This window comes from Penicillium pulvis (assembly GCF_028828015.1).
Source record: "Penicillium pulvis strain IBT 33274 chromosome Unknown contig_12_segment0_segment0, whole genome shotgun sequence".
NCBI lineage: Eukaryota > Fungi > Ascomycota > Eurotiomycetes > Eurotiales > Aspergillaceae > Penicillium > Penicillium pulvis.
In genome coordinates, this window is record NW_026643072.1 from 4,424,246 (window position 1) to 4,445,556 (window position 21,311).

The window sequence follows — 21,311 nt, forward strand, 5'->3', positions numbered from 1 at the left end:
GGAAATTTAACGAGACTATCCCCCAGTACCAAAAAAACCACTTTGTATAGTGTGGAAAATAAGTACAGACACCAGGGTAGGCATCAATTAAAGCTAGCCAGAATTATTAGGTTTGCATGCTCAATTCAGTTCAGTGACACCCATATTTGAAACGAACGCCTGAGAGCAAATTTGGACAGCGAATGCAATAGCAAAGAAAAGACAAGAAGGATGGCAATAAGAAGCTATTAGGAAATTCGTCACTGTGGCATCAATATGATCTGGAATTTGAGACAATCAATACAGTGAATGAATGATGGAGTAGATAAACGGTGAAGTAGAAGTGGATAAGATGGCGAGGAAATATAGTGGGGTAGAAGGGATGATTTTTGGCTTTACGCCCAGGGCACGGCCTCATTTTTCATTGTGTAGATGCTCGTCGACTAGCTCGGCTTGGCTGCCAGCGAAGGATGGCTCGTCGGGGCTTGCTTGGTGGATGTTATCTTGTGTGCGATGTTGAGCGACGTAGCCCATACTTGAGGGTCGGTCGGTACGTACTCCGTCGCGACCAGTTCTGTGGCTGGAAGTCATGGAGGCAGATGTAGATGCAACGGAGAGGCCCCGGTCCCGGGAAGGCGAGCTGCTGCCACTAAAGGGTAAACGTCCTGTAGTCGGGGACTCGGGTCGCAGATGGTCGGAGTCGGGAGCCTCTGTGCTGGTTCTGGATTGAGAGGCCTCAGTCACTGCAGGTAGAGCCCCTGACAAATCTTCCCCGCCTTGTTCCGATGCGGCCCTGGAGCGACGGGATCCAGATCGACTGGCTAGCTCGATGCCGCCAACAGAGTTCTCCGGGTCTTGCCCATCTCCCGACTTTTTGGCTTCGTGGTCACCTTCAGAATCGCGATATGGCCCCTCGCCTAAGTATACTTCGCGCGAGTGACCACCAGCCTCTTGATCCTCAGGATCGTCGTGGTAGGGCTGCTCATTATAATCGCCTTCCGGGAAAAGGCCGGGTGGAGGCGCTCGAGCACTTCGGACAACCTCGAAACCCTTGCCTTTATCCTTGGTCTTGCCTTGAAACATATTGCGGAACCATCCCGTAGCCGATGAGACAGGACCAGTGGGATCTGCTGGGCCAGTCTTCAACTTGCGAGTACCGGTATGAGAGAGTGGCGGACCACGAACACGATAATAAAAGTCAACTTCACGAACAGCATAGTCCTTCTGCTGCCGGGTTTCATCCATCTCCATGTCATCTTTGGGGGCAGGTAGATACGCAGGCACTGGCGTGTTTCGACCTGAGTCATCTGCAATGTCTTCTTCGGTGCCGACCCGACTTGGCTTCATGAAGCTTCTGGAACTTCGCTTACTCCTATCTCCAGTACCAGGCTGAGGTGTATGTCGGCCAGGTCTAGGAGGCCGGTAGTATGGATCCCGCGGAGATGAAGCGATGAAAGTGCTACTGCTTGGTGAGCTAGCAGTGAAACCGCCAGCTCCAGTATAGGCAGTAGGAGATTGTGCCATCAGGTTTGCACTTGCGGCACGGCTGTGTCCACCATGGGAGCTAGCATAATCTAAGATTGCACTGGCGCGGCCCTCACTTGCTGTTGCACGATTCAACAGTAGAGCCGAGCTTCCTGATAGACTGCGGGCACGTGATCCTTCAAACTGAGATGACATGCGTTCGTCAACATTGGCCAGCATAGCCGCTTCAGATCCCAAGCTCTGTCGTGTGATATCACGCCGTGGAACGCGCCTCGACAGTTGACGCTTCCCGAAAACCTTCACTAGGCCACCACGAGTGGCACCACCAGCACCAGCAAGTCGGGCCAGAACCTCGATCAAGGTCTGCAGAGCGCTGAGGAAGAATCCAAATATTAGGACCACTGCGTGCAGGACAAGAATCACATAGCCGATCCAGCCGCGTGCTGCTTGGCTAATGGTAAGGGACGGCACCAAAATCACCATGAGAATGATGGTAAGGAACCGTATAAATGAAAATAGGCAATGATAAAGATTCATGTGAGTCGGTCCAGGAAAAGGTCGGAACGCGATTATCGTAAGCACTGAAACAACTTCGCAGATAGCTAGCAGTACAACCTGCGCAATGCCCGACGGTTGCAAGGCGCCAATGGCCACACCCCGGGCAAAGTTGAGAAAGATCGGAACCATGGCAAAGGCTGCTGCATCATCACAATACGTGTTGTAGAGCGGTCCGTATAACAAAACTGTGGGAAGGTCGTCAAACAGATGGGACTTGGGCCGGGTGGACACAATAACCCGAACAAACCAGATCGAGAAGCAGATCAGAACAATAATCACTATAGCAGCCAATGCAACGCTCTGAGCAGGGGATCCCTGTGCCGTGACGAGCTGGAAAAATGATAGCGAGATGATGGGGAGAAGAAAGTAGTTGAAAACGATACGGATGATGTTGCCCACCGTGAATGGCATGTTCTTGGCGCGCAGATCCTGTTCGGAGCTATGTGCCAGCTCACGGTGCACCCAGCGCATAGTAAAGCCCAGTTGGATAAGAATGATAATGATTCCCAAGACCACAAGAAGCCAAATGATCATACCTGGCCAGATATCCTGCTCGGAGGTCATCCCAACCAGCTGCCTCATCCGATCCAGGCCATATGTGCCATTGATCGCATATACACCGTCCACAACTGGGTTGTAGCCCCCGGAATTGACAAAGCTCTGGTTGAACATGAGGACAGACCAAGACCCATGGCTCACAGCTGGCTGGAAGAAGCCTGGATAATCCAAAGACAGGGAACCTGTCAGCACCACAAATTGAAGGTACTGCAGGCAATCTGCAAAACCAGGCGTGACAAGGCGCAGGACGTCCTCATCACGGCCGTAGTTACTGGTCCAACGGAAGATATCCGTCGTGCCCCATGGTGTGTACACGGACGCGGTGACCGTGCCAATCGCAATGAGAATCAAAATAGCCAATGGCACATATGCCAATGCGTTTTTCAGCAACGAGCCAAAGTCTGGCGTGATCGGCACGGTTATACAGCCGAGCATATCCGCATCGGCATCTCCGGAGCGAATAACAAAACTTGGCGTGATCGTAGAGAATCGGTATGTGGAGAGCATATCATGCTTGACGGAAAATGCGCGCAGAGTTCGTGGGTCGCTCCTAGAGTGGGAACCTGTTAGCCTCGATTCAAATTCCGACGGTGGAGCATGAGCTTACAGATTGTAGTGGAAGACCGGTCCCAGCGGGCACTCGCCCTGAACCAGGGACTTGCAAAATCTGGAGGCATTGGTAAAGGAAGAGAAGCTCAGGACATCAAAGTTTGTCAAAAGCGTGCTGTACTTGTCATTCGAGGTATCCAGGTCCACAATTTTGCCCTCAGTCACATTGGGATTATTCCAGGAGGCATCATCCTCGGAGGGATAATCCGTCGTTTGGTCCGCCGTGCCCGATACGTTTCCATATACCGTCACATTCAACGGATGCAGAGGATCGTTCAGGTTGAACCAGACGCCGACATCGAGCGGGACGTATTGCAGGGTTAGTGGGTTGGAATCGAGGATCGTCTTGCTTAAACAGTTATCGAAACTGAGAGACGCGGCGGCGGCGGGTGAGGCCAACGAGATCAGGCACAGCACCACTATCCACCAGCCGGAGCTCCATGCGTACGCGTCTCGCCGCCTCCGTTTGGAAGTGTCTCTCCATTGTCGGCCCTGGGCGACCGACAAACCACCGCGTCGCTCGCATTTGGTTGCATGCGGACCGTCTAAATGAACCGCATCATGCCGGTGATGCGTCGAATCGTGACACATCTCGAGTGTCTCGGACATTCGGGATGACCTCCTAGGGGAGGTCAGCCCCCGTTGGTGATCGAATCCACGTTGTGTTGACAATCGGAAGGGTGGAAGGGGTTTCGCCCGGTATTTTTTTCCTGGTTGCACTCCACCTTCTTTCTCGCTCACACACGCGTTCCGACCCGAGAATTCGAGGAGGATAAAAATTCGTGGAGATCCAGGTGAGTTGGGAAAAGATTGAGATGGATGGAGCCTGGACTCGGGTTTATTGGAGAAAGAGGGGAATTCGGGGCGGGAAGAGAGTGAGGTACGTAAGTCGGCAACCCCTAGGTTCGCGGCAATAAGCCGGAGTAAAAAAGAGATACTGCAGTAGACGAATAACGAAGGATTTGGGGGAGTAGGCTTTTCAGGCCGGCGAAAATGTTTCAAGGCAGAAAAAAGAAAAGAAAAAACCACCGAAAAACACTTGTTGCTGCGCCTTCGCGGTGGAGTTGGCTGACTACACGACTATTTACTCGTACATTTTTTTTCATTATTGATTTTCACCTTAATTCTGGAGTATTCTTGGGCCGATCCGGATGTGGTAACCGGTACTAGGCGCGCCGCTTTATTTTTAATTTTTATTATATAGATAGAAACTACAGCCTTGCATCCCTCGCGTCCCATAATGTGGCTCACATCAGGCCGTCAGTCGTTCCTCACCCTCCCACAGAAGCACAACATGAAGATTCCTGACGTCCAAGAAACCGGTTCCAGTCCATCTCTCTGTTATGCGCTTCTGTGTCTCACCTGTCGATAGTGCTGATCCGTTCCCACACGATCTTCAAACTTCTTTTTTTTTCGCGCTTGTGTTTCTGCTGCCGATCAACAGTCTGTGTAGGGTCGGCTGTTGATGAGACATAGTCCCGACGATGGCTTCATTTTTAGCCCAGGAATAGGGTCCATGTGGGTACGTATCTGCGCATGGTCACTGGTAGTGTCTCAGTCAGTCTATAGGGGGCTAGTGAGGATCGTATTGTGGCTGAACAGGGGCTTGCTGCACCAATGGCATGTGGTTTGCCTAGTTGACGGACAGCTACACCGGTCCCTGCAAGTTATCCCGGCAATAGTCGGCACAGGCATCCCGGGATGAGGAGCAATGGATCAATTCGATCATATTATTACCCAATCAAACACCAACCTTAAAATCGTATAGGTCATAGGGAGCTCAGACTCGGAGCACAGGGTTAGCCTTGAGATATGTCTCACTTTCATTGAGTCTATCAGCTCCGGCAGATGCGGACCATAACCTCGGATCATACCCATACTTCCCCGGGAATTGAAATACTGGTTCAATTCGTGGCTTGTATGATCGCTTATTACCTTTCTCAGCGAACACTCATAAAGTTAAACCGGGGTGTTTCGGATAGGGCAGTTGTCATTATTTCTTGCACACTCTGCTGGAGAGAATCATACCACGGGCCAAGGAATAAGTGATCATACTCCGAGCAGGTGCAGCTATGGTGTTCGTTGAGTCAGTGTCGACTAACGTGTCAATGGCAGCATGAGTGATGTCAACAATTCCACCCCCGTCATAGTGAATATAAGATGGCCATGCAGGAATCATCTGGAATCCTCGGCCAATGAAACATCAAACGTCCTGTGTTCATAAGCTCCAATCACCAATCCGGAATGAATCAATCAGCATGAGAAACAACTGGAAAAGGAAGAAACTTGCCCAGGTGGATGACATCACGTGGACCATAACTGAAGAGCGCTACAATTGAACACCACATTATCGACATCAGGCAAGGTACAGTGCTCGAGGTTCAAAATAGTATTATTATCGAATACATACCCGGGTACTTACTCGGTCACACGACTCCGTAGACCACCCTGGAAGGTGATTCTAGTGACACTCAAGAACATGTTGCCAATGTCTATCTTAGTTTCAAAAGTGATGTGTATGTTCTTTAGTAGTTGAGATACCAATTTGTTTTAATTGCAACGTTGAGATGGGGTAGTGAGGGTGTTCCACTAATGCGTGGTATTCAATTGAAAGGTTCCATCAATGACTTACTTGCTGGTACCTAGACCGATTCTGCCCTGTGGATTCCTAGTTTCTTTCCTCCTTCTCGCAATAAATAACCGCTCAAGCACAGCACACATTTATACCCATGAAGTATGGGTGCCGTCTCAGCGACCGCAATAACTGCTGTGCACTTCCGGGCCAGACTATTCGAGTCCAAGCTCTATGTTTGACTCCTGGATGCTCGGCTCGGCGGGAAAGTTGGACCGATTGGAGATCTTTATTTCTGATAGCGCTCGGTTTCGAGGATCAGCGGCGCTTTATATCTTCCGTTCCATGTGGACATGCAGGGATTACCGCCTCGGCCCGACAATAGCATCTAATAGACTAATGAAGCTAATTTGTAATGAAATCTCCGACATACACATTCAAATTGCGGGTCAAAAAGGGTCTCAATTGAACGCGGAGAACTCAATAAAGGCACTGAGTTCCTTGGTTAAAAGGATCGGAATCCCTGAGGTTCTATGGTGGAATTGGTCAGGGACCAGTGCCTCTGTCGATCTTCTCCACCGCAGACAACACAGCCGCGCCGATGAACACCAGATCAGTACATGATCTCCCGATATTCATCAGGGAAACTCTGTATCAAATTATTGCTAAGACAACCTTGAAAACCGAACAATGGACATCAATGACATTGCCCCCTTAATGACATACTGCAGCACCTTCGGAATGGTGATGCCAATTTTGGAGTACTCTGTGGCTCGGTCCACTGGATGCGCGGTGCATGTTGCGGGGTGGCCTGACGATCATCCTGTGCAATGGGGAACTCGCCTCTGTAGAAAATACCGAAAATACGATAGTAGTCGCACGGCGTTTATAGGTATAATTAGAACTTTGTGGAAAGACCATACGTACGCACAATATCGCTAAGCACTTGGTCCACTTGGAGAATGTAGCGGTGACTGTGGCCCCACTGACAGCGGTCTTTATTTGAGTATAAATAAATCCAAGCCCCTAGCGAATAAAGGAGATGGTAGGGATCGTAATGCCCATTCTTGAAACCCCTGCATATGATGCCGGGACGACGAAAGGGGCAAGCCGGAAATGCATTGAGCATCCGATCAACTGCCAGATTAGAGAGTGGCTGCTAGTGGCTGCATATATCTTGTTCTGAACCAAGGTCGTATAATGTAAATACGTCTTTGTTTGAGCTTGATTTCCATGTGCTCTTGCTCCAGGCTTATCACGCAAACAGACCTAAATATTCGGTGATTTGTTGATGCCTGATCTACGTGTCCAAACCTCGATTGCGAAAGGAATTCTTCGAGAGAAGCGATAACTCGTCAGCGGGACCCGCTGCCCCTCTGTCGTGACCTAACTGGGCTTAGGTGGGTTTCACGATGAGACCCGGGTTGTATGATGCATATGATTGGTGGATGGGAGCGCGATAGATAGGTTACAGCGGGGACAGCATCATGAAGTACTGGACCTCCTATGCTCTCGAGTGGGCGGCAGTCTTAGTGCGACGAGGCTGAAGGTCGAAACGTATACATAAAACTATATATACGTATTCTTAAAGAGTAGACAAAGGATGCGGATACCCAGACATGACTGCCACAATGACTCCACAGCAGCAATGCTGGTACTTGCGGAGTACCCTCTACGTATAGAACACTAATAATAATTCTAATTTCCTCTCTTTTGTATCCACTGGAAACATTTGAACCCCAGACTGTCCTTTTTTTCCCATCTGGCCGGTCCAGCTTAAATTGTCAATTCATCCAGTCTTTGGATAAGAACGTGAGAGTAATACCTATCAATGTAATGCTCCCCCTACCGAAACAAACCCCAACGACGATCTTTACTCCACTGTTCACGCATCTCCAGACTAACGAGACCAGCTATCTTAGTCCTAGGCATGCACGGGCGCTACGATTAACACCCCTCCTTCGCTACTTGCCTTTTCCATCTTCCGCCAGAATCCATATCCCACCTTCCTCTACTTCCCCCGTCGCAACATCTCCTTATCAGGGACTCAACATTGATAACCCCTGTCGATCATTTCGTGCACTCTGGGAAGAGGGGAAAATCGAGCTACTTTTCAGGGACTGGCTTCCTTGTCACGTCAATTACTTGAAATTTGATCGAGAAACCTGCGATGCGCACGAGCCATACTCTTTATCGACATGCCTGCTGATGATCCGTTTGCTTTCCTGCCTGCCGAGCAGCCCAAGCCTATGAAGAAGACCTCCCTTTGGAGAGAGAAGCTGTTCTCCAAGGATAAGAACAAGGGTGCTGTGCCAGACAAACAAATCGAAGACTTCCTTGCCTCAAACCGCCCCCGGACCGAATCCCCTATCGCGACCAAGGCAGATCCTAGTCGACCCCCGCCCACCGTATCCACTCATCGAATTCCTTCCTCCCACAATGTCTCCAGCGCACAACCTCACCCACCTTCCGCGACCGAGAGCTATGTCGCCTTCAGTCCGATAGCAGAAACCCAATCTCAGTATTCCCAGAAACCCCAAAGGCCTCAATCCCAGCTACCCCCGCAGCCTCAACCCCAGCAGCTGTCGCGGACCAAAACCCGGCGAAAGAACAAGGGACTTCGAGTGGGCTTCTCCGACCGAGCGCCTGAAGTTATTGGGGAGGGAGGAGATGAATCGGAGGCACCTACCATCGAGATCTCATGGTCTCGACAACGTGCGCGTGACCGACAGGCGACACAAGTCAAGCGCGCACCGTCGCGCTCTCCAAACCCGTCGAGAGACCTGCCGAATCTGCGGGTGAACACATCGCTGGGCGATGGGAATGAAACAAACCTCCCGCAAGACCTGCAGAGTGGGACATCGCCAAGCCGAAAGCCGCTAGTCGAAAGCTCCAGCGATGTAGACCTCTTGAATACCCTCCATATAACCAAACCTGGCTCCCGTCTGTCCTTCCGAGGCTCGCCAGATTCGCATTCGTTCGCGGAGCGGGTGCGGAATCAGATGCAGGTGGAGGAAGCGCGAGCTTTGCACAATCGGTACAACGATGGCTCATCCCCGGTGGATGACGACGAGTACGAGGATGAAGATCTGTCGAGCCCCGTTCAACCTTCACACAGTCCCCACAGTCGCAGTCCCCATAGCAATCACGAGTCAGAATCACTCTATGATACCCCCATTTCGTATACATCCAATGCGCCTTCGGTCAAATCGATCGTCCACTCGATTCGAAACCCTCCAAGCCCGGTAGTCAGTCGCAATACTACCAATCTCAGTCCAGTCGACCCGCGACTACCCCCTCAACTAACACCTGGGAGCCCAGGAAAGGTCGTACCAACACCACCCAAATTTCCTACCCAGACTTCTCCAGTGGCCCCTCAAGCTACGCCTCAGATCCCTCAGGTCCCTCCCCAGGCTCCTTCACAGGCCCTTACCCGGGAACCTTCTACAATGAACCGACTTGGTTCTAGTGAGGCGAGTCGCGAACCATCGCGAAGCCCCCAACCACCCAAATTCTCGCTGCGGAATGTGGCTGCTCAAGTCGGTGACACTGCATTTACAGAATTTAAAGGCTATGTCGCCCGGTACGACAGTCTTCTTCGACTCGCTGCAGAGAGTGTCAAACCGCTTATGGAGACATCCTTGGCGGAATGGATCCGGGCCTCGATTTGGTGGTTTTTGCGGGGAAAGACACGGCTGGAGACCTATGCGCGCACTCGGGCCAATTGTCCCCCTAGCTACGCGAAACAAGCCGTTATTGATCTTGGGAAGGCATTCTGGATCAATGAAAACATTGTACCAGTTCATCCCGAGCTCTCCAGGTATGGTCAGCAGATGGGAATTGACGCCCTCTTGGCTGTTGCCAATACAACGGGTGATAAGGAGATGGTGGATCTTCTCAGTCTGCATCAGACCACCCTCAACCATTTGCGGTCGCTGTCCATGTCGATCAAGCGCAATAATATCATTGCCCTCATCGATGAAGACGATGCATCTCCGAACCATCTGGACACCAGTGTCTGGCTACGCTATCCGTTCTTTGCACCAGATGTGTCGGCGGTGCTATCCGGATCGGCCAAGAGATCTATGTTGGCCGACAAACCGGGAAAGGCACCAAGTATGGCCTACACGATGCCCCTCGGAGACACGTCTCGCTACTTTAGCTATGGCAGCATGTTCGTTCAGGCCTCTGTGAGCTCCAGCGAGGATGATAGTCAACAGTATTCCATGCCATGTTGCCTTGCCATTATTCGGGAGCGGGCAGACTGGTACGTCTTCGCAGCGATCACGAGCCAAAGCCAGCTTGTCAATGTCATGATCCAATCCGATCGCAAACAGGGACCTACTTGGGAAGATGTGGAATGGCAAGCCCGTACCTACTCTATGCGAGTCAAGCTCCCTCGAGGATTCGAATTGGATGTGATGTTCAAGGAGGAAGATTTCAAAACCCTCTGGAACATCGTCAAGTACACCCAGAAATCTGAGGCGAGTCTTGCCCCAGAGGCGGGCGAAACCGTTGTGTATGAAAACACAGTGAAAGTGTTCCAATACATGGACCCGGGAACTACCAAGGCTTTCCCACCCGAGCCATTGGAGCGTTGTCGAATTCGCTTGTTCGAGCGATCGGTTACAATCAAGGAAGGCACTGGAACGCGAAATGCGCACCGTGGATTCCGATTGACCGTTCTGACTAGCCCCAAGGTGAAAACACTCAGCAGTGTGAAGCATCTCCTAGCCCATGGAACACCCGTGGTGTTTGGTCTTCTGAGAGGAGAAGATGGGTCTCCTGCGCTTGTTCTGAAGGTCACGGAAGACGGCCGCACAAGATCTATGCTCTTGACTTTCCACGACGTAGAAGAACGCACTAAGATGCATGCCGTGTTGTTGGGCATGGCCCCGCGCGAGTTGGAGTCTAAGGGTCGCGAAATTCCTCTCCGGTCTTATGTCATTGAAGAACCAGCCGACCAAGCAAGCGGCAGGTCAGCTGTCACCCATCTACAGTTCCCAGCTGGAAACGTTTTCGTGATTGATCAGACACACTCGTATGTGGACCATGGCTACGGCGCAACAATCCTGTCGGAGACCCTACGTGCCTTTATCGCTTCGGAATGGGGATCTGTTACAGATCGCATCAATTTAGGTAAGTTAGCTAGCCGTAAAAAGGATGTACAGACGGTATGCTTATATGCCACCCAGGACCCGGAGAGCTCAAGATTGGCCTAGATGTCAATCGGAAGACTGGAATGAGCTTGTTTCGACCAGCCCAGCAGGATCTGACGGTTTCGCTGGCGGACAACCTCATTAAGCCAGAGCTGCCGGGGCAAGTAGCAGGCTTTCTTGAGAAGGCCACTACCACGCCAATGGTCCGTCGATTGGAATTTGCTTCTATGAATGGTAAGTCGTGTGCCTTGTGGTTCTAACATCCTGATTACTCACATTCTATTAGATCTACATTCCTTTGAAGAAGCGGTCACTGGGTTCCGTGTCATCTATGACGGGTAAGTAGAAACTGAATCGCATTATCTGAATTTTGCTAATATGATCAGTAATGCTTCATGTTTTGCTATCTCTCGCCGTCGCAGCGTGGTTCCGATTTACAAGAAATGGGAGGCCAATCTCGCACGCATTCAGATCGTGAAACAAGAGAAGATCGTTCAGCTAGTTGCTTTCTTTTCAGATTTCCAGCATGGTACTTGCATGAACTTCATCCTCAAAGGCACTGATCATATCGAGTCTTTTGGCCGATCTGGCAAGTTCGGAATTCGCATTGTGGATGCCAAATTTGCACTTCCAAAGAAGGACGATGATGCGGCCTCCAACTTCGTGTGTCTGGACATGCCCGAGTATCCAATCGAACATGACGACCTCACTATTACGTTCGATTCGGAAGTTGGTACGTTGTTTCTTGGACTGTATGTGATGAGTGATTATACTAACCGTTACTTAGACCGCACCAATTTCAAGGTGGCTTTACCTGGATCTGTCCGCGAACCCTCTCGCATGGGATCCCTGCGAAGATGATTGCTTTCTACCGCCTCATACCCTCCCTTTCATCCCAATCCTTCCTCTCTTCCCCAGTTTTTCTACTCCAGATTCTCTCCAACTTTTTGACGTCCATCCCCACACCACGTGATGACTCACGTGTCCGCCCCTCTTTCCCCTCCGACTTCCCGACTCATTCTTCGCTTGATTGTATCATAGCTTCGCGTTTTGCTTTTCCTGTGCATACAATTCCCCAGAACATAGCATAACCATGGCTCAAAACATTGGCACATCCACGCGCTCCTTGCACGCGGATGATGCGCTAAATGTTGTCTCCGATGTGGCCCCTCCAATGCATCTTGCTACTACTTTCCGTTATTCCGATGACCCCACCAAGTTATTTCCAGTGGCTGATCTTAGCGATGTATGTTACTTTTGCTACGATATCTGAGCCCGATAATGACCATTGTGTAGAGCGGGCTTGATCCCACTTCCCACATCTACTCCCGTGCCTCGGCGCCTAACCCTACTCGCTTCGAAACTATTCTCTCCGCCCTGCTCAATGGTACCGCAATCAGTTACTCTTCCGGTCTCTCCGCCCTCCATGCAGCCCTGACCTTGCTCAACCCCCGCCGCATCTCCGTTGGCGAAGGCTATCACGGCTGTCATGGCGTGATTGCCCTCTTCACCCGCCTCACAGGCCTCCAGAAGCTTCCCCTCGACTGCCCCGCTGACCAGCTAGAAGCTGGCGATGTAATTCTCCTCGAAACACCTCTCAATCCTAAAGGCACAGCCTACGATATAGCCTCATACGCCCAAAAAGCGCACTCTCGCGGCGCCTACATCATTGTCGACGGCACCTTCGCTCCACCAGGCTTGCAGGATCCTTTCCTCTGGGGCGCCGACCTAGTCATGCACTCCGGCTCGAAATACTTCGGTGGTCACAGCGATATCCTCTGCGGTGTCCTCGCAACCCAGAATGAAGATTGGTCTAGACAACTCTTCCATGACCGCGTTTTCCTCGGCAGCGTGATGGGTAACATGGAATCATGGCTTGGCGTCCGTTCCCTCCGCACGTTGGAAGTTCGGGTCCAGCGCCAAAGCGAGAATACTACTAAACTTGTCCAATGGCTTGCTACTGCTTTACATGCTCCTAATCCTGCCCCCGGGAGTGACGAGGCAGCCGTTCAGAGCGTACTGGGTGAAGTCTTCCATGCCAGCTTGCAGGATGAGGGTGAATGGTTGAAGAAGCAGATGCCCAATGGATTTGGTCCTGTATTCTCCATTTGCATGAAGGAGGAAGACCTCGCTAGGACGCTTCCGTCGAAATTGCATTTCTTCCAGCATGCGACTAGTCTTGGTGGTGTGGAGTCGCTTATTGAGTGGCGTACTATGTCGGATGCGACCGTTGACCGGAAGTTGTTGAGAATCAGTATTGGGTTGGAGAACTGGGAGGATTTGAGGAATGATTTGGTCAAGGCTTTCAAGGAGTTAAGAGCTTGATACGAATATATTTAGAGGTATCGACTCGTTGAGAGAAACTAGAGTAATCAGCTTGATTTTCACTTTTCACTTGAATTTCATATCGATTCACAGGAACGCGTTGACGCTCAATTTCAGCTTCGTTCACTTGAATCCCCGTTCCAGCATTCACTCGTTTACGACATTCGATTTATTATGCCTAGGCTACAAGACCCCCACCTGCATTTCTTCTATCCCTCAATTTATTCAGTCTCAACTTTCACATCTTTTTTCTCTTAACCTCTCCTGCCTGATCCGCCCCAGTCAACTTCAACTTCTTTTCTCCCAGCCGTTCTTGTCCAAGCCACCATTGCAATCCTATTCAAACCTCTTGTCATCTTGTATCATCTGCTGCTTGTTTCCCTCCATTCCCTTGCCATCCTTTATCATTTCACTGTTGTCATGCGGCAAAAATATGGAGAGCGTGCTTCCTATTGACCGAGAATAAGGGCACTGAAGTATTATCGTGTGCGAAGAAGCAATCTTAGGGGATGGATTTTGTTGTGGCTGAACTACGATGTCTTTGAGTGAGTGGACTAGGCACGAGATGCTTGAGCGTTTAACAAAGATTTGACAGGCTGGGAGAGATTGCTGGTCTTGACTAATTCGGCTATACATCTCTATAGGGAAACTGTTCATCTACCCGGTCATTTTGTGACAAGCTCATGAAATCATATGCAGTAAACATTAACCGGAAGCTGTGAACATCAATGTCCAGACGATCTATACGCAATCCATCTCTATAAAACCAGGAGATCAATTCCCTGCAATGAACCACCACAAACCCAATAGGCGGAAGCCCAAAATTTTATACATCACATCCAAACATGGGCCTTTTTAATAAGGCCAATCACAAACAAAAACAAAATCTAAATTTAAACACGTGTGCCCTCGAAGGGTCCAGCAGGCCAACCCTGCATAGTGTTTCCATCTTCGACATGGTCACCAGACAGTACCAATGTATGTTCCAAAAGACAAGCATCCTGGCCCATCGAAGCACCAGACATCAAGCGCGAACCAGCGCGCAAGATACTTCGGTCTCCAACGTTCAAGGGATGCAACTCAAATTCACCACGAGAATTCAAGTGGCAAACTAGACTGGCATCGTCAACGGCGACACGGTCACCAAGAGTAAGAAGGTCAGGCTCAGTGAAGAAGATGTTCGGTGTGCCGTTCGCGTGGATAGCACAATCCTTTCCAATTTTCGCGCCGAGGAGGCGATAATACCAGACAACCCAGGCAGTTCCACTCAACAATGGAAGAAGACCCAATTTGCCGTAACAGTCCTTGATGATTGTCTCACAAGAGAGGAGGAATTGCCAGCGCTGATTATAGCTGCTCTTGTCCCAGTGGAAGCTGCCTTCCTGGCGACGGCCCATTACCATCCATTTGATGCTGATGACGAGAGCGAGGGCTATGAAGACTTGCACGGTACTGATACCCGCCAGGACTGCAGCAAGAATACCGTAGTTGACAAATGGGCGCCATGGGCCAGGCTGGAGGGCTTCGGAGGTGCTGTATGTTAGAGCACCACGCAGAGCAAAGAGGGAAAGTGGGATTGAGATGATCCAGAAGACGGTTGTGAAGACGACGGCGATGACGGAGTAAACTATTATTTGCCAGATACGGAGAACATAGTAGTTCGACTCGTGACGGTAGAATGCGCGACCGAAAGGTTTGCAGGTATCCGTCTCGATCTCAGTGGGCTGTTTCTTCTCACCAAGAGCGGTCTGCTTCTCGCTGAACGACTTCTCGTAATCTCCGCGCTTTTCGTCATCGCTGTCGCCGTTCGTGCTGCTGCCACTGCTGCTGTCGACTACAGTGGGAGCATTCGACATTGGGGGTGAGCTGGTTGGAAATTGCACCGCATTACCTCCCTTGCTACCGGTCCAAATGGTGTTCGAGGGGAAGTCGCCATTGCGGCGGAGTAAAGCACCAGAACCGATCATGGCTTCGCGACCGATAGTGGTACCAGGCAGAGCGACGACACGGTCGCCGACCATAGTGCCATCTCCGATTGTGACACGATCACGACCATATCCATCGGATGTAACAATTGTCGAGCGGGAACCGAAGACAACATCATTTCCAACCTCGACAAGGTCGAAGTCGGGAACAGCGGGACCAACACTGGGCCAGTAGACACGCTTTCCAACTTTACCACCTAGGAGACGGACGGCAATTGAGACAGCCTCGTAGTGGCGACCGACAAGACGGGTCAGTTCGTGAATGTCACCGGCCGGCAGGATCTGGGATAGCACAGCGCTCCGAACCTTCTGGCGCTGAGTCTGCTTCGAGGCAGGACCAGGCTTGGGTTTACCACAGAAGAGATCGAGAAGACACTTGATAATCAAGACGGCGATGAATTGCACAATCGGGCTACCGATAGCACGACAGATCTTGGCGGTAATGTGGTATCCAATTCGCTGGCTGCTGGTGAACCATTTCAGGGTACCCAGGAACATGTCAGGCGAGGTTGTAGGATAGGAGTACACCATGGGTACAAGACCACCCATCCAGGTCAGACGAGAAGCAACCCAGACAAGCATCTTGATGGGCTCGATGAGAATAATGGACCAAATCCAGTGCGGCTGAGGGATGCGGGAGGAAAGCAAGTCGCGGTTGGATTCATCAGCGTCCTGAAGTTCCCAGCTGGACGAGTTGGGACCAATGCAAGTGTTCTCGGGGACAACAGCACCTGGTGCAAGGATGGATTTGGTACCCACGGATGAGTCCTTACCAATAGAAATGCGTTTGAGGAGCATGGAGGTATTGCGTTCCACGCCAAAGGGACGGCACTGGCAAACGTCCATTATGACGTTGTCACCAATCTCGACCAGATCATATTCACCAAACTTGACCATCGGGTGAAGAGTGACATTCTTGCCAATCTTTGCACCAAGCAGACGGTAGAAGAGCACGCGGGACCAGTTGAAGCGAGCGAACATACCCTTGCCACAGATCTGTAATGCCTTCTGGGTTAACCACCAGCGAGTGTGGTATGGGCCCCACATGGGGAAGATACCCTCCTTGTAGCGACCGATCACAAGCCATTTGAAGGTAAGACCACAGATAGGGAACACGATGTGTCCAGCCACACGAGCGGACAACACAGCCAGAACAATCAGGACAACACGACCAATGAGAACGTCACTGATAGGGAAACGGGTTGAGCACTCGGCCATGACATATGCGAAGACCAACCACTGGAAGGCACGCTTCATCGGAGCAAACAGCATGACCGGGAACAGATGCAGCACCAGGAGAAGCGGGTTAGTGCTGCTATATGTCTTCTCGCAACCGGGCAGCTCAACCTCTTCCTCATCACCTTTGGCAGCCTTGATCTCAACCGCTTCAGCGATCTTGTCCTCCACCTCACCAACAGTGCTATGGTGGAAAAGAATGTCACCAGCAAGGAAAACATTGAATTCACGACGAAGCTGCGAAACCAAACGACCAGCACTGAGACTGTCACCGCCAGCGGCAAAGAAGTCGGTCGCCGCAGAAACATCATCTGCTCCACAAGACAAAGCCGTAGCGAAGATCTCACGGATACGGCGTTGAATGGGTGTCAAATCGCCATCCGAGTAACGGGCGCGAACCGCCTCTTCAATGGCAGCCTGGTCAGGATTTCCGAAGGCATCGATAGGCATGGGGCCTTCGAGGGAGGTGATACGGCTGGGAATGAGATAGCCGTCGAGGTCGCTGCGAAGGTCTTCGGGTGTGATAGGCTCATCATCCGGGCTCTTGCCGAATAACACAGCCTGCGCGAACCCGTCGCGAGGGTGTGTGTGGATGTGCAAATCAGGGGTACTAGCCTTCTCAGACAGAACCGACCGGATGGCTTCCTCGTCAACGATGCATCGCTTCTTGCTAATGGGTGTACTGAGTGAGGTGCCGTTGGGCGGGCAGATAGCCTCGAAGTGTCGGTCGGCCAGAGGGGTGGTCGGGGTGAGTGCCTCCAGACCTAACCGCTCTGCAAGCTTGATACGCTGGATCTTGTTGTTTGACTTGGGGACGCGATCCATGTATGTGATCAAAACGGGCCACTTAGGCTGGTGGATGATGGGATGCAACGCCTCATGCAGCATGCGAAGATCTGGGCGAGGAACTCCGGGGGGGCAAGTGATAACCGCACCGACGACTTCTTGGAGCACCTCATCTGGGACGGAGAAGGCCAGTGTCTCGGACACGCGGCCATACAGTGGAGAATTTGGATCTCTAGCCGCGGCCAGCACGGCGTCTTCCACTTCGACAGGAGAGATAATTTCACCACCACGGTTAATGACTTCCTTGCTGCGACCAGTGATGTACAGGTAGTTGTCAGTGTCGAGGTATCCCAGGTCACCAGTATCGAACCAGCCAGCCGCATCAAATGCGCTGGTATCAATCTTGCCTTCGGGGGTCAAGTATCCCTCGAAGGCGGGTGATCCTCGAATACAGATGTGTCCGAGCATACCAGGACTAGCCACAGGAGTTCCATCGTTCATAATTGCAACCTCAGGACCAACAATCCGTCCGGAAGTGCCATGACGATCAAGAGTATAGTCTTTGGGCGGTGCAGCAATGGGCATGCACTCAGTCATACCATAACTGGGCAGGATAACGCTGTGGAAAGTATCATGAAGCTGGGCGGCAAGCGTCGGTGGGAGACCAGCACCGGCGTTACAGATAAACTTAATGACACTTTGCTTGACGGCCTCGGGACGGTGCTTGGCTTCACCGAGGATCATCTGGTGCATTGTAGGCGTGGCATAGTACCAAGTTGGTGTCATGTAAGGGCTTTCGACAGCATCCCAGAACATGCTGGGGTCGAAGGCGGGGCAGCAGATCGTTGCGCCACCAGCGAGGAGGGGGAGAAGATACTTCGAATGATACCACCACTGTTGCTGTTAGTACTGACTTATGTGACAGTGAGGATGGAACGTACACATGGTTAAGCGGCATCATGTTGAGACATGTGTCTGCTTCGGACAGTTCGACCGATTCAATTGTGGCCATCGTACCCGCGATGAGGTTATAAATCGTGATAGGGACCAGCTTCTTCTTACCACTGGTACCACTGGTGAAAAGAATAATTGCAATATCATCGCCAACATTGGCGGGAATATTTGAAGCACCAGAAGCATGTCGCTCAGAGATGACACGGAAAGTTAGATCCTCTAGAGGCTCGACACCAAACACAGGCCGACTACCATTATCCAAGCCCAGCTTGCCAATATCAGAGTCCAATGCGACAACAGCATCAGCTTGGCACTGTTCAATGTCCATGTGAAGCTGCTCTGGCACTGTGTTCGACGCCATAGGTGCAATAGTATACCTGTTTGTGAAAGCGAGAACTGCAATGGCCATCAGAGGGCCATTAGGTAGGATGACAGCGATACGAGGCTTGCCATGCTGGGAAAGTCCAATAGGTAACTGGAAGTTGTGCACAAACTGCTGGATGGCACCATGTGTAAGATGCCTCCCTGTAGTGGCATCAATAAAGCCAGCACGGTTGTCTGTTCCAATCAGCGATGCCACATCGGGGGTGGCAGCTTTGACCTGAGCACGGAGGCCAGCGATGAATTCATCATTGTTGGCCTTCAATGATTCAGGAAGGGCTTTGTATATATCCTTAAAGCAAGGAAGAAGGTGCTTTGGGGGCCAGGGACCATTGTGAGAGGATAAGAGGGAGGATAGGTGTTGAGCGGAGTCTGGATGAGAAGCCTCATTCCGAAGACGAACAAGTTGTTCTATAAGGCTGTGCAAAAGTTAGTACGAAAAGAAAAGACGTCAATAGGATAAAGTCAATAATAATAATAAAAAAAAAACAGGACATACAATGATTCTGGCGAAGCCGCCATCTTGAATCGTGAGTATAAAAAAAGATCTATTGATCAAGACTCAATTCGATTATATGAAACCACACTATCTCCGTGAAAAGGAGGCCTACCCTTGGCATCTTATATGGCTCTTTCGCCCAAAGCTTCTAGCGGACCCTGATACAATAGATACCCACTCGATAGACAGAACCCACCCGATACACTAAGGAATCACAAGTTACATCACAGGCCCCATTGCGATTGCGCAATGGCGGTACACTGGGTCAAGACCCCTCGGGGGGCTTGTACAAAGTTGAACTCAGGACGGCCCAGCTGAAGAGAATATCTGTTTCGTCGGCTATCACTCCACAACAGCCATTATCCAACCATTCAGAACCTTGGTAGACTAGTCGAGCGAAGCCAGCCAGCGCCACCGAGCATAGTGCGATCCTTGTTTCAAGAGAATACTACGCTGAGATTGTGGATTTCGCCCTTTTAACCTGATACAGGAATTTCCAAGAGACGATCATTTATGAAAAAAGATAAGGGCCTAACCAGATTAACCTTTCGACATGCTGTCAATCAAGTCCGATATTATCGTGATTGGCTGCACGTTATCACAGTCCGACCTATACATTGTAATACCCATCAATCACGAATGCCCTGGGAACAACAAACTACAGAGCCTTGATGATAGATCTCAATCTCTTCAAGTCCCAATTGCCCAGATTAAGCGTTCTTCCGTAGAGAGAAGATCTGCATAGGTCGATAACCTAGGTTAGACCGGACCCACACCGCAGATCACTCCAACTCCAACGGGCGGGTTCTTGGCGTCGCACTAGCGACTCTTGGCATTCGGCCGGTTAGTCCTTTTCGGTGGATTCGGATAATTCTCTACATGCTAATCCCGTGTATAATCAACGGGCGGCCGAGATTTCCGACAAAGCTCGGGAGCTGGTCTATTTCAGATAGGAAATACTCTTCTACAGGTTCAACGAGCGAATACGGCTATTCCGCTATACCTCGTATCCTCGGATGTTCGTAAATCTCGTATAATCCGATATCGGGATTTTTGTACATCCGGAGGCCTCGGAACAACCTCTCATGATTCTTGGAATGGCCAGGGACCAGGTACCAAGCGGAAGAATGCGAGGACCCGTGGGGTCCTGTCAATCCCGATCATTAAGTTTTGGAGACCATATTGTCTCAGCCCTCGGTATCGGCATCATACAGAGTAAGTGCTCGGGACGATCCTTTTCATGAACGCCGGACCCATTCCCTTGTGCTGGATCCACCTTGCCACATTATTGAGTCTGGACAGTTATCTTTCAACTTTGTGTAGGGCTGGGGGTCTCGCCCATTGGGTTCAGAACTCAGGGACCAGTCCACAATTTCCCAAATTTCAGTGTTCGATGAAAATTCCTTGAGGATTCTCCAACGATTTTTCCCGGTTGAGGTTGGAACCTGGGGCCCTTACCACAGGATAAAAAAAATCAAGGAACAATCTCTGGCCATTCCTAACTATTCTTGCTGCCCAGCTGGAAGAATTGGAGATGGTTCTGGGCGGAACCGCAGTCCCACTATCACATCGGATCCATCTTGGCTCCGCCTGGTTACGCAACCTTCGGCTCCAACTTCTTTCCAAGGTACCACGAAGATCTACATCGGCACCAAAGTGGTCTCATCCTCGTGTTCTCAGAAGTGGATAAAATGAGGCCGATCCATCTTATCTGATCACTCAACCAGGAAAATCATTATACATCAGTTGCTCGCTGCCATTTATGCTTTTCCGCGCTTTCCTCTCGGAACCGAGATGGGGCGATACCGGGAAAAAATACTTGCGGGCTTTATCAGTAAAGGGGACACCACGTTTCCCGACCCGGTGGGAACTATTCTACGGATATCGGGGTCTCAAGGATTTTTCTCTTTTTTTTTTTTTTTTTTTTTTTCCCTTTCGCTAGGCTCGGCTAGCGGGGATGCTTGCATTCAATAGGGGTTTGTCAGGCTGGAACGTGTTGACCAGAGTAAACTATAGGTGGGGGTTGCCTGCTGTACAGTAGCGGATAGCACTGCACTGCACGGCATGATCTTATTCTTATCCTTCCAGAGTAGTCCCAAGGTTATCAATCCTCAGCTGGAATCAACCAATTTAATCCCCGGTGGGTAAATGTCAGCCCGATATCAATAGCTTCCTGCGAGTGGAACCTGCGTGGATAAGCTATTACTAGTGGGGAGCCTAGCTAA

At 50.7% G+C, this 21,311-nt stretch overlaps 4 protein-coding genes across 4 annotated transcripts; 2 read left to right on the forward strand and 2 right to left on the reverse strand.

Moving 5' to 3' along the window:
- Positions 1-393: 393 nt before the first annotated feature.
- N7503_002882 (uncharacterized protein) lies at positions 394-3,942 on the reverse strand (the record flags this gene model as incomplete). Its single annotated transcript, XM_057062429.1, has 2 exons — positions 3,188-3,942; positions 394-3,130 (listed from the first exon to the last, which is right to left on the reverse strand). The coding sequence occupies exons 1-2, from the start codon at positions 3,796-3,798 to the stop codon at positions 394-396; spliced, it is 3,348 nt and encodes a 1,115-aa protein (XP_056926391.1). The 5' UTR covers positions 3,799-3,942.
- Positions 3,943-7,959: 4,017 nt separating this feature from the next.
- On the forward strand, positions 7,960-11,781 carry N7503_002883 (uncharacterized protein; the record flags this gene model as incomplete). The annotated part of the gene is made up of 5 exons (XM_057062430.1): positions 7,960-10,900; positions 10,957-11,154; positions 11,207-11,258; positions 11,307-11,653; positions 11,708-11,781. The coding sequence occupies 5 exons, from the start codon at positions 7,960-7,962 to the stop codon at positions 11,779-11,781; spliced, it is 3,612 nt and encodes a 1,203-aa protein (XP_056926392.1).
- Positions 11,782-12,013: 232 nt separating this feature from the next.
- N7503_002884 (cystathionine gamma-synthase) lies at positions 12,014-13,245 on the forward strand (the record flags this gene model as incomplete). Its single annotated transcript, XM_057062431.1, has 2 exons — positions 12,014-12,166; positions 12,217-13,245. 2 exons carry the CDS (start codon positions 12,014-12,016, stop codon positions 13,243-13,245), a joined length of 1,182 nt encoding a protein of 393 aa, XP_056926393.1.
- An 893-nt stretch (positions 13,246-14,138) lies between these two features.
- N7503_002885 (non-ribosomal peptide synthetase) lies at positions 14,139-19,109 on the reverse strand (the record flags this gene model as incomplete). Its single annotated transcript, XM_057062432.1, has 3 exons — positions 14,139-18,146; positions 18,190-19,006; positions 19,087-19,109. 3 exons carry the CDS (start codon positions 19,107-19,109, stop codon positions 14,139-14,141), a joined length of 4,848 nt encoding a protein of 1,615 aa, XP_056926394.1.
- Positions 19,110-21,311: the final 2,202 nt, after the last annotated feature.